A 17462-nucleotide genomic window follows, 5' to 3' on the forward strand; every position below is an offset into this window, starting at 1 on the left:
CAAAACTCAGGAGCCAGGGTCTTAAATAGAGTCTGCCTGACCCAGGATGGCCACCAGAGTCACATGGAGTCAACTGGATCGCTTCCCCAGTGGCCCAGGAAACCATAGAGAAGCATGTTCCTATTGACTTCCTCTCCCTCTGCAATGCCGCTGACTTGATTGCTACCTGCAGTGAAGATAATAGACTGCACCTGCCTATAATCCCACCATTGGTGTCAGGAACTCCGCATAGGTATTAAACTTTTGATTTACATGGCTAAATGCATGAATTGTTGTCTGCCAGGGGTAAAGATGTTTAAATGGCATTAGAGTATATGTAGAAGACAGATAGTGTTGAAGGCCTCCACCCATGTTCAGGAATAATTCTTCCAGTATGACCTAGATGGCCATTTTCATGCCTTTGAAATCTGGTTGTCCGTGGTTGGGTAGAATTGCAGTAGTGAAAATGTCCATCTTACCTAAGATCCTCTATCTTTTCAGGGCTCTCCCCATACCTGTCCCGGCTCATTATCTCCGAGTGCTCCAGCGCCGGGCCCACAAATACATCTGGGGTCCTGTTCGTCCTTGAGTCCCCCGTACTACCATCCACATGCCAAAGTTAAAGGGAGGTCTGGGTCTCCTGGATTTTGCAAAATATTACCTAGCAGTCCACTTAGCGCAACTTCCAAAGTATCATGCATCTCATGAGATTCCGCAATGGGTGATTTTAGGGTCAGTTGATATTGACCCCCTCTCCTTAGCTTACATATTTTGGCTTCGTCCTTCTGACTGTCGCGCAATCCAGAACCCAGTCACCTCCCACTTTGTAGCTCTTTGGGATAGACTCAGATCCCGATACCCCCTTCAATCCCCCCACAACCACCTTCTCTCTCACCTTTGCAACCCGGCTTTCCCTCCTGCCTGGCTCTCTCCGCATTCTTTCGCACTTTGGTCCTCGGCTAACCTCCTTAGAGCCCATCACTTCTTGACTAACTCCGGTGTCAAATCCTTCCCATCTCTTCAAGAATCCCACTCCCTTTCCGCTTCGTTACCTTCAACTAAAACACTTTTATTCCCCCCTCTCTGCTACTTCATGCTCCGTTAGGTCTATGACCTCCTTTGAAAGCGCCTGCAAGAACGATCCGCACAGACGTGGCCTTATCTCTATCTACGCCCTACTCTCGACATCTGAGTCCTCCCTTGGCCCCACATATGTCTCCAAGTGGGAGAGGGATCTAGGCCCCCAGCTGAGCCCAGAGGATTGGGATATGGCAAGCAACTAAATCCTCCTCACAGAATGTAGTAGTGGTTGAGACGAATTACAATGTCCTACAAGGTGGTATTTGGTTCCGGCTAGGGTCGCTATATATACTCCAGGGTATTCTCCAGACTGTTTTCGAGGCTGTGAGATGAGGGGCACATACCTTCACACTTGGTGGTTCTGCCCAGTAGCCCACACCTTCTTGGTTGGTATCTTCCACATGCTATCTACCCTTCTCAAAAAACCGCTAGCGCCAACTCCAGACATCACCTTACACAATTTACGACCCCCCTCGATTCCTAAACTCCAGTTTAAGCTCCTCTTGCAGGTCACAAGCTCCGCCAAGCAAATTATAGCAAAATCCTGGAAAACCCCTTCTCTTAGCATATTAGCGGTTCAGAATAAGGTGACACAGGCTATGATACACGCCAAAGTGGAAGCTATCATCACAGACACAGTCCCAAAATTTTCTTCCTGGGTCAATCACTTTCTCCCTCAAGGTTTCGATGAATCGCTGCTTCTTTCCTAATACCTTCCCCCTTGGAAGATGCTCCGGAGCACTGGTCCGGCCCCGCATCCTCCTCCCTGCCCTGGAAGTCACACACCTAGCCTACCTCCTTCTCCTCTCCCCTCTACCCTTTTTTTTTTCTCTCTCTCCTCTTTCTCCACCCCCCCTCTCTTTACACTGGTTGCTCTATTAAGTTTGCAATAATCATATTGTTGCTATAAGGCCTTGGGCCATATGTTCTCATCTGCTACATATACTGTAAATGATTGTTGCTTCCTGCTGTATGTCTTATACCCTTATAACCCAATAAAATGTTTGAACAAGCAAACTGGTTGTCACCTCACTGTCCTATTCAACAGAATATCCCTTTTTCTTAAGGTGCAGGAAAACTGTTGACTCTTCACCTGTTGAATTTGCCCTCCTACTGGATCATTGTTTGTTGAGATGTTGTTTTGTCTCCCCAATGTACAGGTCCATACTACACTGCACTGCATATACCAAGTTACTCGTGTTTGAGTGTTGGGTTGATGGATTTACAAGCTTCAGTCTCAGGGCTTAAAATACAAAGTGATTTGAGGTTTTTTAAAGAGTTTTTCCGAGACTCCAGCTACATATGGTATGACTACATTACTCTGTGTGTTCTGCTGTTGGATGGGCCTATATTTTTGATTGACCTTGTGAATGTTTTAACAAAAGTTCACTCTGACTAGCCACGGACTTTCACAGCACTGTTGAGATCTCTGTGCTCTTTGGCCTTAGATTGTGTCTTTGAAAAGGGGTGGGGGCCTTCAACACTATCTAGACAATCAAAATCTTCCCTTCCATGGTGATTGGATCAAGATGTCTGTGCTACCAATGTGGAAATAAATGATGCCATATCTTCCTGACACTCATTAGCCCTGAGGAAGTGGCTTTGATAAGCCATGAAACATCTTCAGCATGGCGTCAATAACATTAATGCTGGGCGTAGCTCCTATGAACCATAGTACTGAATCAAAAGATTTGTTCTTGAGCACACATAGGTTTTTACCAACTCTAACCCCCACCTTGCCAACCATCACACTTGCTAATACTTTCCTAATTGTTCAAAACAGACCTAAACTTTATTATTTTGTTATATTTTACGGAAATGTTGTACTAAGAAATGTGCAGGCTGTCATTGGTGACCACCATCTGAAAATTCAAATTTTTCTGGAGCAAGCGTGCAGCCAGTGAGAGCAGATGCCTGGTAAATGCTCAAGTTCATTTCTGGAAAATCTAACAAGTTAAATGTTCCTTCATACAGAGTATTGATCCTTTAAACTAACCTGAACATAGAGCTTAAGCATTGCTTTAACATTTATAAGTAGCCTAGTCACCGAACAACCATTTTTGCAACCTTGCAAAAAGATATGCAAACTTTTACCCTAGAGCTGTTCATGGATAGGTGCACAGCAGAGAGCCTTGACACTGCATATCAACCTGCTAGGCTGGAATAAAAAGCATTGCTCATTGATTGGATCACTTGCAATAGAAAGAACACTTTCTAAGGTCTGTGTTCAGCTTAGCTTGAAGGACAGCTCCAGCCAAACAGCTAAAAAGTAACTGAAACATATATACTGTATAGCAATTATTTTTCTGCCAAAATATTTTAACCATTTTCATATACAACACTGTTAAGATTTTACATCCCTACAGAATGTGTAATTCCCCGCCTCTTGTCTGCTCTGTGGTCTATAGGGTCTATTTATAAAACACTAGCATAGTCATTCGTCCAATGCATTTGCATGTAGATTTGTTCTGCAAGAATTGGACAAAAACAAACGTTCTGTAGGCTATTTTCTCTTCTGAACGAATGTTATTTTTTTAAGCAGTACTAAAGGACCACTCTATGGCCCATAGATGGCGCTTACAAGCATAGGAAATACATAACGTATGTCTTTATAACAAGAGGTACAATGTAACAATGCCAGAAAACACTAGAGGGAATTAGCAAATAAACGACTAGAATTGTTACATAGGGGGAGATTTACTAAAACTGGAACGCTCTGAATCTGTTTCAGCTGTGCATGGTAGCTAATCAGCTCCTAACTTCAGCTTGTTCAATTAAGCTTTGCAAATAAAACCCGGAAGCTGATTGATTTCTATGCAGAGTTTCACCAAACTCTTCGGTTTTTTATAAAATACCCCATTGTGTCCTTATAAAGTATATTTCCTTTGCTCTTTGGCTCCATCTTGTGGCCATAATATGGTAATTCATTACTGCCCAAAATAAAAGAACATTTAGAAGATATGTTTCCTTTTATAAATATTCTTTTCCTGCTGACACCAACCATACTCACTCCTTACCAACCCTAGCCACTCACTCCTATATCAGGCTCCTACATTGCATGCCGTTTTCCATTTTTATTGTAGATTTGTTCTGTGAAAACTGGGCAAAAACAAATATTCTTAAAACTATTTTCTCATCTGAACGAATGTTATTTTTATTGGGCAGTAGTAAAAGAAAACTTTTTGGCCAATAGATGGCATCGACAAACATAGGAAATACATTTGTCTTTATAGCAAGAGATACAATTCACGAAAGTCAGAGAACACTTCAGGGAATTAGCAAATAAACAACTAGAATTGTTACATAATGGGAGATTTACTGAAACTGGAACACTGAATCTGGTGCCGCTGTGCATGGTAGCCAATCAGCTTCTAACTTCAACTTGTTCAATGAAGCCTAAATTAAGCTGCAATAAAACCTGGAAGCTGATTGGTTTCCATGCAGAATTGCACCAAACTCTCCAGTTTTCATTAAAAAAAAACCTTCATTGTATCATTATAAAGACCAATATATTTCTTTTGCCCCTTGACTCCATCTAGTGGCCATAGTGTAGTAATTCATTACTGCCCATAATAAAAGAACATTCGTTCAGAAGATATGTCCCCTTTTATAAATATTCTTATCCTGCTGACACCAACCCTACTCACTCCTTAGCAACCCTATCCATTCACTCCTATATTATTATTATTATTATACAGGATTTATATAGTGCCAACAGTTTGCTCAGTGCTTTACACTATAACGGGAGACAATACAGCAACAATACAGTTCAATACAAGAGGGATAGGAGGGCCCTGCTCCTTGGAGCTTACAGTCTAGGAGGGAGGGGCTAGTGGTACAAAAGGTAGTAACTGTGGGGGATGGACTGGTTGGAAGAGTTGAAGATTCAATTATTAGCTGAGGCCAGGATCATTAGATTCTGGTGCTCCAATCACCAGCATAGGGACAGGCGTATAAAATCAAGCACCTAGGCATGCAGACTGCTTCTACAAACATTTGTGAAAGAATGGGTCGCTCTCAGGAGCTCAGTGAATTCAAGCGTGGTACCGTGATAGGCTGCCACCTGTGCAATAAGGCCTGTGAAATATCTGTGAAATTTTCTTGCTACTAAATATTCCCCAGTCAACTGTTAGTTGTATTATAACAAAAGTGGAAACAACTGGGAGCAACAGCAACTCAGCCACAAAGTGGTAGGCCACATAAAATGACAGAGGATGGTCAGTGCATGCTGAAGTGCACAGTGTGCAAAAGTCACCAACTGTCTGCAGAGTCAATAGCTAAAGACCTCCAAACTTCATGTGGTCTTCATATTAGCACAACAACAGTACATAGAGAGATTCATGGAATGGGTTTCCATGGTCGAGCAGCTGCATCCAAGCCTTACATCACCAAGTGCAATGCAAAGTGTCAGATGCAGTGGTGTAAAACACACCGCCACTGGACTCTAGAGCAGTGGAGACATGTTCTCTGAAGTGACGATCACGCTTCTCTGTCTGGCAATCCGATAGACGTGTCTGGGTTTGGTAGTTGGGAGAATGGTACTTGTCTGACTGCATTTTGCCAAGTGTAAAGTTTGGTGGAGGGGGGATTATTGTGTGGGGTTGTTTTTCAGGGGTTGGGCTTGGCCCCTTAGTTCCAGTGAAGGGAACTCTTAAGGTGTCATCATACCAAGACATTTTGGACAATTTCATGCTCCCAACTTTGTGGGAAGAGTTTAGGGATGGCCCCTTCCTGTTCCAACATGACTGCACACCAGTGCACAAAGCAAGGTCCATATAGACATGGATGAGGGAGTTTGGGGTGGAGGAACTTGACTGGCCTGCAGAGAGACCTGAGAGAACACCTTTGGGATGAATTAGAGCGGAGACTGTGAGCCAGGCCTTCTTGTCCGACATCAGTGCCTGACCTCACAAATGCTTCTGGAAGAATGGTCAAACATTCCCATAGACACCCTCCTAAACCTTGCGGACAGCCTTCCCAGAAGAGTTGAAGCTGTTATAGCTGCAAAGGGCAGACCAGCTCAATATTGAACCCTACAGATTAAGTCTGGGATGCCATTAAAGTTCATGTGCTTGTAATGGCAGGTGTTCCAATACTTTTGGCAATATGGTGTATATCAGGCTCAGGTCTCATTGCAGGTCTGATTTCATTTTTCAGAAGGTGTGGTAATTATATAAATTTAGATTTCAGGTTTTAACACTAGTTGAATTGAAAAATGTCAGGAATTTTTAACAAATACATTGAATGATGCCTTTCTCTCATTCTTGGGTTAAGTATCCTCAAACTGAGGGTTTTCATACAGGTTGTAGGTGTCTACACTGCAGGTCAGGTTTCAAATTGTCTAAACCAGCATTGTGTATGCTTTCTGTTTCAATAACTTTTTATTGAGCAGCTATGGTAAAACAACATATATATATAGCAGCATAACACCAATGTGTATCAAAATTACCAGTTACAATTGGGAAGTAACCAATAGCGATCAACTGTATGTTATTTCTTTGAAATACATAGATTTTTGAACTTCAGCTTCATTATGCCTTAAATAGCATAGGCAACAATAAAATATTATGCACCAAAAAAATGATTTCTGTTACTTTCTGACAAGTTATCAACACACCAGCTCTCTTTTTAATAAAATAGACCCTGCATCCAGATCTTGAAAAATAGTGGCTCTACATGCCAAAAGCTGCTGCCACACAGGATCTCTCCATAGAGCCAAGTGCTCAGGATTCTCCCAGGCTTGTGGAAGTTTGAAAAAGGCCCCCTGGCAGTAGCTGCCTACTCTAGCAAGAGAAATCACCACTGGCATAACTGGTCTTAATTACTCCTGGTATCTAATGCTTGCTTTACTTACGAAACTGACTTTCTCAGTACTTTCAAAAGACATAGGAAAGAGCCATGGAGCACATATAACCACCTTTATAATCCTGCCTGTAATTGTCTCTCTTACTCTCTTTACCTGTTTCTCTCTCTCCCTCCTATTCCTATATATACCAGAATGGGGTGTATTTGTAAAAAAAATTGCTTAACAGTTCATCCAGCAAAACTGCATGTAGGTTTGATCTGTGCAAATAGGGCAAAATCAAGTATTTCAGGCTATATTCTTAGCATTTCAAATGTGTGAATGCAGAAAAAACCTTCAGTATGGTCACTAGATGGTGCTGCATACCACAGGAAATGAGTTTGCTCCTCAACTACATCTAATGGCCATAATGTGGTATGATTCGCATTCACACATTTGATGTGCAGATAATATAACATTGATTTTGCCCCATTTGCTTAGAAAAATGTTTACATTCGGTTTCTATGGATGAACAGCTATATAACCCTAAATGACAGTGATTTAAAAACTTCCCTTGCATGAATAGTCTGTAATTATTATTATGATACTGGATTTATACAATTTAAAGGAGGACAGTACAATCACAATACAGTTCCATACATAAGGAATTGGAGGGCTCTGCTCATGGAGCTTACAATCTAAAGGGAGGGGGAGGTGGTATAAAAGGTAACAGCTGCAGGTGATGATCTGATGAAGGTGACTCAAGTAAAGCTCTTAAGTGGAGGTGGGGTAGGCTTCCCTGAACAAATGAGTTTTCAAGGATTGCCTAAAGACGGACAGGGTAGGAGCTGACTGGACATACAGGGGCAGGGAGTTCCAGAGGATGGGAGAGGCTCTGGAGAAATCCTGGAGGCAAACATGGGAGGAGGTAACAAGGGAACTGGGGAGCAGGAGGTCTTAGGAGGAGCAGAGAGGACTGTTTGGGTGGTATCTGCAGATGAGGTTGGTGATGCAGCTGAGGGTGATGTTGTGCATGGCTTTGTACGTTGTGATTAGTATTTTGAATATCATATGTTGATTTATATGTTGAATTATATACAGTATGATGCTTGGGCATCCATGCTTATTATATATAAAGGCATAGTAGTTCTGTACAGTGCTTGTTCCTTGACTGCATGGGCATTTGAGCTGCATTTACAATGTTGTGCACTTGCAGGGGCGTCCCTAGGGTTGGTGTCACCCAGTGCGGTAACACTTGGTGACACCCCCTCCGACAATCCCCGCACAATGGATCGGAATTGCGGATTGAGCATAATGGATCGAAGTTTGATCCATTATCCTCCCCAATCCGCAGATCTGATCCATCCTGCGGGGATCTTCGACATGCAACCTATACGGGGTTAACTGATCTCTCCACGAAAAGGTAAGTTTTAAAGCAAGCCGACGATCTCCGCAGGATGGATCGGATCTGCGGATTGGTGAGCATAATGGATCGGACTCCGATCCATTATGCTCAATCCACACCACATTCCTATTCAAATCACATGTGATTTCTGTGTGGTGCAATTTGAACCATACATTTTTTTATGGCTCAGATCGCACAGCGTCCGCACCAAAATAGTGCAGGACCTTTTCTTTTGTCTGCACCAGAATCAGATTCACACCCATGCGATCCGATTCTGCACATTGCACCGCATTTTGCAAACTGATTTCAGGGTGTCATTAATTTAACATACACACCTGCAGCGGTTCGAATGAACGGGGTGTGATCATGATGCTATGTAGAAATCGCACAGAATCGCAAATTCCACACCGCATTAGTGTGAACCCGGGCTGAAGGTGAATATTCAACCAAAATCTGGTCTGTATTATCTTTTAATGGGCTAATCCATGTTATCTTGTTATTTGTGAGTGGCGTTCTGCCTTAAAGTCTAACTCCAGCTTCTAAATAAGAAGAAATTGTCAATATCCTAACACCCGTTGTTGCAGGATTCATCTTGTCCTCTGCAAAAACACTGTTCAGTCCAGTAGCTGCATCCTCATTTCCAGTTTTAATAATACCCAGCCTTGCTTAACCAAGAGGTAGAGGGGTATAAAAAAAAAGTAGAGGGGTATAAAAAAAAAGCACTGCCACTGCCCAGGCCCACTGGGAAAATGAAGGAGTGAACCACCAAGATACTCGCCATCTAACCTGCAACTGTGCAAACCCTGACATCTAACTACTGCAACTAGGTCTGCCTCTGTCTTAAATACTCATCTGCATGTAAAGATTACCGTCCTTTGCTAAAACCAACTTCTCAGGTGCAACACCTTAACACCCAGTCTGTAGACACACCCTTATTTCTCTGCGCACCAATGTCTCCAAAGGGCCCCAACGTAGCCCTCAAAGATGATACTCAGATCACTTTATCCTGAGGGCAGATTCATGTTCTTTTTATCTTTGATAATTTTTATCTCTCAGGCCTAAACGTAGCCCCTTTGAGAGCTCTCAAGTGGTATCTTGATTCACGTTGTTACTTTGCTGGTTACTTGGGGCGATTTATCTTATGCAGTTAGTTACTGTTTATGCTCTTGGGGGTCACAGTATATGCTGGAATCTGAAGCCCCAGTAAGGGACTTGGTAAAGTTAATTGTGCATTCATTATTGTGTTCATGCTGGTTGACTTTAACGTGCCAATATACTCTGTGATACTTTTATGACTTTAAATTGCCAATACAGTCTGTAATTCTTTTATAGATGTATGCATCTACTTCTTGTCTGCTTGCTGAGGTTCACAGAGAGGTATACTGCTGGTGTCAATGAGGTTAAGGTCTCACATAGGGCTGGACAAGAGCAGAGGACCCAAATCTACCAGCGGCTCCTGCGGGGGTATCACTAAACTAAAATATGCACTTACTCCTAATTCACTATAGTTTCCCTTTAAGTACATCTCTTCCCTAACTCGTTGATCCATAACAGGTGTATAATAATATAGATAATTAGTGAAATGATCATAGAATGTACACAAATGCCCTGATGTGACCATATTTTGATTATTCACAATATGCTTTGACAATGAAACACCAGACTGCTTTATCTGTTTTTTATTCCCATTCCAATGAGCTATCTCATACTGCATCAGCATTTTCCAGATGATTTGAAAGAGAAGCAGCAGAAGTGTTTTTATACCCAGACAGGAATAATAATAATAATAAAAAATAAAAAGTTTCAGCAAAATTAAATCAGTTTTAGTTGCTACAAATTCTGCTAGTGTTGAGACCATAACAACTCAGACTGCCCTTCAGACACCCCAGAAAAAAGCTGCACACCCCAAATTTCCTATTTGTATGTTTAGGCTAAAACAATGGCAAAATAGAGGGTGGAAATCTACTGCCATCTACTGGCAGAAGAGGGTAATGGATGGATAGGCAGATGAAGGTAGATGGATTTGTTATGTCAGGGAAAAGATAAACCAGCATTGTGCTTGTAGAATGATATTCAGATTTTTTTTTTTGTATTTATGTAACTATTGTAATCGGCAGGTGGAACCTTGAAATAACAGTGCGCCCAAAATGTATAAAGGAAAGTAGCTTACATTGTATTCTATTTGAAGATGGTTCTTTATATTTAGGGAGCAGAGAATACCAATTCAGAAACCAGCTCTGCAGAAAATTCATATTTTAGTATTGTAAGTAGATTTGATCACAAATATATTTGTTACTTCCAAAACCCTAATAATACCTTCAAAGAGAATTTGTGCTTTAACCATTCAGTGGAAAGTAAGGGGTTTGCTTAAAGTGTATCTAAACCCAAAAACAGAAATGTAATATATTGCAGCTTACTAGTCCTTAGATGTGGTTGCTGCACTAGTGATCCAGCTGGTAATACACTTCTTGTTTTAGGGCGACTCCTTTATCTATGGAGGAGCAAAAGCAGGGCTATTTTCAGTGGGAACGTGGGAAAACACAGTTTTGGCACTTTCAGCACTGAATGTATGCAAGGCAAGGAATTCTGGGGTGTGCTGGTCTTTTGTTCCTGGCTGCTGGGGGATCTATTGTCCCTGGGGGATCTATTGTTTCAAGGGGGGTCTATTGTTGCTGGTGGGGGATCTATTGTTGCTGTGGAAGTGTAATGCTCCCGGGTGGGGGGGTTATGTTGCTGGGAGGGAGCTGGCTGCTGTGAGATATATTGTTGATATTGCAGTGCCGAGTGAGCAACCCCCAGTGGTCAGTGTGGAGACTCACAAAGAACCTGAGCAGGACCCAGCAGGTCACAGCTATCATTGTAGTAGCGTTAACTACTACAGTGATTGCAGCTTCCCCAGCAATCCATCAGGTATGAGATATGAATACTTACAATGTGGCAAGCTGTAAGTATCCAATACAAATATTGTCTAAAGTTCAGCTTTAACAATTTTTTCCCCTAGAGGTCATTTTATGTAGTGTTTTAAGGAAGGAGAGTAAGAAATGGGGCACTTTCAAAGCAAACCCTGCCACAGGGGTGAAAGTCCACCTTAAGATATGTATTTAGCCCTACCCCTGAAGTAGCTGCCCGGTAATTTGGGTTCTCTGTTCTGCTCCTTGACTCTAAGAACAACACCAGCCCCTCTGACACACCTGGCTGAGTGAAAGTTACTATAGGCACTTATAAGAACACAAGTATAGATACCTATAACTCAGTTGTGACTTAGCTCCAGGAAATAGACACAAGACCATTTAGTGGTAAATGAACTCAATGTATTTGTATGGGTTAGAATATATGGTGGTTGGAGCATAAATAAACACATAGAAGGTAGAACTAGGTTCAGACACAATCAGCTATACAGTATATTCACTATGCCAAGGTAACTTAGAATAGAAGTCTATACCACTAGACTGGGATTAACTCATGAATCAGCAAAGTTAGCAACAAACAGTGTATAAAGGCATTCACTGCAATGAGAATAATATTAGTTTAGAGTGCACTCTAAGAGAATGGCTAGGATATGGTGCAATGTCCCCTGAGAGCTACCTCTTAACATAAGCAATATGTAGAGATCTCTGTCTATCAGCTGTAAAGGGACAGTCTTTAGTCCTAACTCTTCATCAGGCTAACATTGGGGTCCAATGTTACCATTGGTGCACACGAGAATAGTCGAGCCTGCAGACAGCAATAAGGCTACTAGATGGCTGCATGGTCAGTTCCTAAAGGGCACAGTCTTTTCAGCAGAAGATAGTAAATACCTAAAGCAGCAGCTCACCAGTCCTAGCAATGTTGCAGATGACCATCAAGTCACACACAGTTACATAGTTACATAATTAGCCCTGCTGAAAAAAGACAAAAGTCCATCTAGTTCAACCATAGAGAAAAAAAAAAAAGTTATAATACTATACTCACAGTTCATCCAGAGGAAGGCAAAAAAAAAACCCCAGCAAGCACGATCCAATTTGCACCTGCTGGGAAAAATAATTCCTTCCTGATCCACTGAGAGGCAATCGGATATTCCCTGGATCAACTTCACCTATAAATGTTAGTACCCAGTTATATTCTGTGTATCTAAGAAACAATCCAGGCCAGTGATTAGTCCACTCTCTGCTTTGCACCTAGGTGACTCTGGCTGTTGGCACCCTGAACTCAGCACTCCAGATTCTGCTCAGGCCACTGAAATGCTGCAGTGATGGTGCACACTGGACAGTAATGTGCACTCTCCAGCCTCCCTCATGGTAAGAGGAAGCTGTGTCTTGTACAGCCTGGGAAAGTTCATCTTTTTGCCCTCTTTCTAGCGATCTCCCTCTGGGAAATACATTTCAAAAGCTCTTGATTACAGTAGAGTTTCTCCTCTGGACTACAGTTCCCACAGTGCAGAGCTGCCTAACTCAGTCTTTTAACCTCTTCATGCTCAGCAGCTCCCTCCTCTTGCTGATGTAACTGTTAACCTGTTAACCACCACAGGGCACTGGCTACAGAAAGCAGCTGCAGCCAGTGTTTCTCTCACTCTCCATTCTTTGCCAAGCACCTGGCTTCATGTATAAGGGTATATGTCTCAGGTGGTATTCATGGGAGGGGCATGGTTTTAAACTAGAAACTAGAGTTATGCTTTAGGCTGGGTTCACATTTATCTAGTACGTTAACCCACGTCGTTGTGTGTTGTTGCTAGGAATACAGCAGCGGCTTATCCTTATAGTAAGGGCAAACGTTTTAACTTGTATTTTGAAACATTGTATATAAAAATCAGAAAGCCTCTAGAAACAATAGATTTATATTAAAGGGATGTAGAAGCTTTGACAATGGATAAATAGTTTTAAGATAAAAGAGAGAACAAAACACATTTTTCTTTATCTCTTGAAGATTTTATTGCCGTAAATTTTGTCCTCCACCAACAAGTCCACAAAAGAGATGTCAATATTTCTCAACTGGAATGAACTGGTAGAACTGAGAGAGAAGTCTTACAGTTATATCTCTGGAGTTTCCAAAAAAATAAGAAATCAACTGATCCAACTTGCCAACAACTACAAAGAATAGAAATGTAGGTTTTGGCAGGGTGTTTAGTTTTAGGTTGACCACATACAAGTATTTCTGAACAATCCTTCAGGGGTTCTAATGGGGTGATATCTCCACCAGTCTTCCCATTTTCACCAGTACAAAGCTAAATGATGACTCCATACTTTTTGATGACCCTTCCTCATTAAAGTCTAATTAAATCACTTTAACCACTTGCCATCCGCCCTATTGCAGTTTTACTGCTACAGGGCAGACTCCCTACGCAAAATCACGTATATCTACAGTGGTGCTGTGATTCAGTACAGCACCGGTCACTCAGCAGATTCAGGCCAATGATTCAGAAGCAGATGGATGCATCCTCGCAATTCCGAGTGGGAACCAAATACCATCTCAACAAAGTTTTATAGTTTGCTTCAATTAGGGTAGTACTGATAGAAATTTTTGATAGTGCCAGGGCAATATCTTGCCAATCTGATAATTCATAATTGACAGCTAAACCACGTTCCCAATGCTCCATATAGAGAAGTTTACAATTTGGATCAGTGAGGAGAGCACATACTGTAGACACGCGGCCTCTTGGGAAATCCCTATTCAGGCAAGAAAATTCAAAGGCGGTGTGCAAAGGTGACTCATCCAATAAACCCAATGTTCTATTTGTGAATTGTTGCCCAAAATTGAATTGCATATTGCAGATGAGGTATTACTAATGATTTGTACCGGGGTAAAATGATATATCTCTCTGGAGTCTATACCTCTATTAATACAAGAGAGGATTTTGCTCGCTTTAGAAACCACAGCTTGGCATTGCATGCCATTATTAAGCTTGTGATCTACAAGAACTCCCAGATCCTTCTCCACCATTGATTCCCCCAGTTGTACCCCCCCTAGTATGTATGATGCGTGCATATTCTTAGCCCCCAAGTGCAGAACCTTACATTTATCAACAGTAAACCTCATTTGCCACATAGTTGCCCAATTAAACAGTGCATTGAGGTCGGCTTGTAAGTTGGAGACATCCTGTAAGGACGTTATTCCACTGCACAGCTTGGTGTCATCTGCATAGACCGAAACTGTATTTGTAATCCCAGACCCTATATTGTTTATAAATTTATTAAAAACTAAGGGTCCCAACACTGAACCTTGGGGTACACCACTGACAACCCTAGACCTTTATGAATCATTAAAACCACTACTCTCTGAATACGATCTTTTAGCCAGTTGTCTATCCATTTACATACTGATTTTTCCAAGCCTGTAGACTTTACCTTACACTTTAGCCGTGTGTGGGGAATTGTGTCTAATGCTTTTGCAAAACCCAAGTATACCACGTCCACCCCCACCCCTCTGTCCAAGTATACCACATCCACCGCCACCCCTCTGTCCTAGGTTTTTCTCACCTCCTCATAGAAAGAAATGCCTGTATTCTATTTTATTTTGTGGGGGATATTCCATTGAAATAATGCTCCAGCATGTGGTTGCTGCACAGTCCCTTCAATGGGTGCATTTGGCAAGCAGCACCACCTGTGAAATGTAACATGCTGAGTTAAAATTGCCACACCTCAAAGCACTGTGGTTGCAGCAATGTCTGCAGACCTGAGCAGTAAATAAAAGGCCAGGGTACAGTAAAAACAACTGCCTGTTTTTACCGCCCCTGTGCCACCCATGAGAACTTAGCCTTACAAACACTTCAGCACAGTGGTTTTGGTATTTATTAATGAGATGGTAACTATACACTGCTAAAAAATGACCATCTTAAAGTATATCTAAACCAAAAACATTTTTGTTTGTTTTGGATAAATTAGGCAAGAATTTTTTTTTGCTTCCCATTTGTGATTCAAATGGGTAAATACGCTCTCTTTATTTATTTTGGTAAATATGAGCACTGGAAATGAAAGTGGGGAAAAATCCAAAATTTTGAGTTGCCACCACAACAAGAATACAGGAGGAAAAAAAAGTGACAACAGAGAGGGGATTTCTCTCACTTTGGAGAAATTTCTTATAATTTGCTGTTGGGGATACAGGACAGGAAATGAAGGGAAATCTCCCCTAATAAACAAATATGAAAACAAAAACATGACAGAGATTTTGCAGCCTAACTCTGGAAAAAAATGAAAATTCCACTTTACAGTGGGGCTCCAAATGCATTGTAAGGGTTGACTCCTTGTTTAGATTAAGGAGAGGGTAAAAGCACTTTCACTTAGCCAATTATCTGCTCCTCCAACAGATGGTGCTCCCCCATGCTCAGCAATGGACTGTTCCATGTCATCCTCATATCCATTGCAGAGCTATGGTCCTTGGATCAATTTTTATGACATCAGAAACTAAGACTGGAGCACAGGGGGAGAAGACACTGTGGGGATCAACCTAGCAGCATAAAGGATCAGGTAAGTAAATCCACTTTTCCATCCCTCTTAAACCTAAATGGTGCAGTTAACCCTTTCAGTGTAGGTGAAGGGTATCACATTACCTGGAGTTGAGCTTAAAGCAGAGCTCCACCCAAAAGTGGAAGTTCTGCTTTAAGGCCTCATCCCCAGCTCCCTGTTAAGGATTGGCACCTTTGGAGAGTGGGTACCCGATTTTGACAGGTACCCGATATCACTTCCTCTGAGATTGCCTAGGCCATCGGAAGCAGAAGGTATCCCCCCCCCCCCGTAGACTTCTGGGATACCTGACAGGTCCTAGAAGACGATGGGACCATTCACAAGGAGCAGAGCTACTTGAACATTTGCAGTGGGCACCCAGCTATGAAACCGCAAACTGTCACAGCAGGTTGCCCACACTTAAGATGCTGGCAAAGGGGACACAGAACGGTTGGTGATCCTGGCTGCGGTGAGGACACTGCTGGATCAAGGAAGAGGTGAATGTCTGTTATTTTAAAAGTCAGCAGCTACAGTTTTTTGTAGCTGCTGACTTTTATGTTTTTACATTGTAACTGGAACTCTGCTTTAAAATGTTTCCTGTTCTATCCAAAAGGAAAACGTTCAGACTTTAGATATACTTTACATCAGCCTCTCTCAACATTTGTAACATGGAGAAACCCTTAAAAAAACTTTACATTCTTAAGGAATCCTTGCTAATAACTACTTTTATCAACAGATTATGTTACTTTAGAATTTGGCCAGTGGGAAGAATGCTCCTTAAATGGTCTCCCCCTTACAGATAGCCCAAAAGATCCCTGATGTCTGTGGTTGAACATTAAACAGTCAAAATTGCTCAATCCTCCAGAAACCCCTAGTATCCTCTGGAGGAACCCTAGGGTTCCATGGAACCCTGGTTGAGAAAAGCTGCTTTAGATATCAGAACAGCCCTAGCAATCAAACCCCTTTGATTTTATAACCTTGTTGTAACTCGTGTTTCTGTGTTTGCTAAGCACTTGATTTCTACCACCAAGTATCTTCCCTTTCCCAGTGCAAAGCCGCAGTACCTACTTGTCTACATGAAGTGGGTCCTCCATGGTTGGGAGCTCATTGTTCCTCTCTTGGGTCATACTTCTGCCTCTCTCCGCACACTTAGCAGTAACAATGCCCCGGCAGCTCCAAGTGGCACCTATTCCTTATGGTTGAGGTATATACAAAGCTGTCCTCTTGATCCGATTTTATCCAAGCAGTAATAAGCTCTTCGGTTCAGCGGTAAACACTGTTATCACACATCATATACAGGCAGTTTCACATTTCAGGGCTGACTGATCAGATGAATGATGTCCTGTTTGCCAGGCCAGTACAAAGCTTCCAGTTGCCATGTTTGTGTTTGTTTAGAAATAGTACACCAATTTAAAAGGAGCTACCGAAAATACATCTAACCCATGCCAAATGGAAGGTAAATAATGTCATAGAGCGAAAGAATGAAGAGAGGGCGAGGTCCGAGGCTCTCGTGTCTCAATAACAGGCTGTGGAAGAATGGAAGCTGTGTCCGGATAAGCTGAAGACAAACTGTACATAGTCCGATAATGTATGGAGGACATGTCACTCATTGTACTGCGTGCTGATTATGACAAATGCTGGAGGACATGTCACTCATTGTACTGCGTGCTGATTATGACAAATGCTTGGGAACGGATTAGCCTATGCTAGCTAAAACTAGTTGTAGCTGTAGATATCCTGAAGATAGCTAACTTTGAACTTTTAAGGCCCGTTCTGGGATGCGCTGAGTAACGTTGCCCAG

At 42.0% G+C, this 17462-nt stretch overlaps 1 protein-coding gene across 2 annotated transcripts in view; it reads right to left on the minus strand.

Annotated features, from left to right (window-relative positions):
- The window catches only part of LOC149471142 (cyclic nucleotide-binding domain-containing protein 2-like), a 349105-nt gene extending 331902 nt beyond the window's left edge, over positions 1 to 17203 (minus strand). The window contains exon 1 of one of the 2 annotated variants that reach the window (XM_089656547.1): positions 16730 to 17203. In XM_089656547.1, coding sequence (XP_089512673.1) covers positions 16730 to 16788 — 59 coding nt within the window. In that variant the 5' untranslated portion in view covers positions 16789 to 17203. The remainder of the gene's footprint in view (positions 1 to 16729) is intronic. The other variant, XM_089656541.1, reaches the window with a different exon arrangement.
- Between the last annotated feature and the right edge of the window lie 259 nt (positions 17204 to 17462).

The sequence above is a fragment of the Staurois parvus genome, unplaced genomic scaffold (genome assembly GCF_062004578.1).
Source record: "Staurois parvus isolate SC_StPar_1 unplaced genomic scaffold, SC_StPar_1.0 ptg000027l, whole genome shotgun sequence".
In the NCBI taxonomy this organism is placed as follows: domain Eukaryota; kingdom Metazoa; phylum Chordata; class Amphibia; order Anura; family Ranidae; genus Staurois; species Staurois parvus.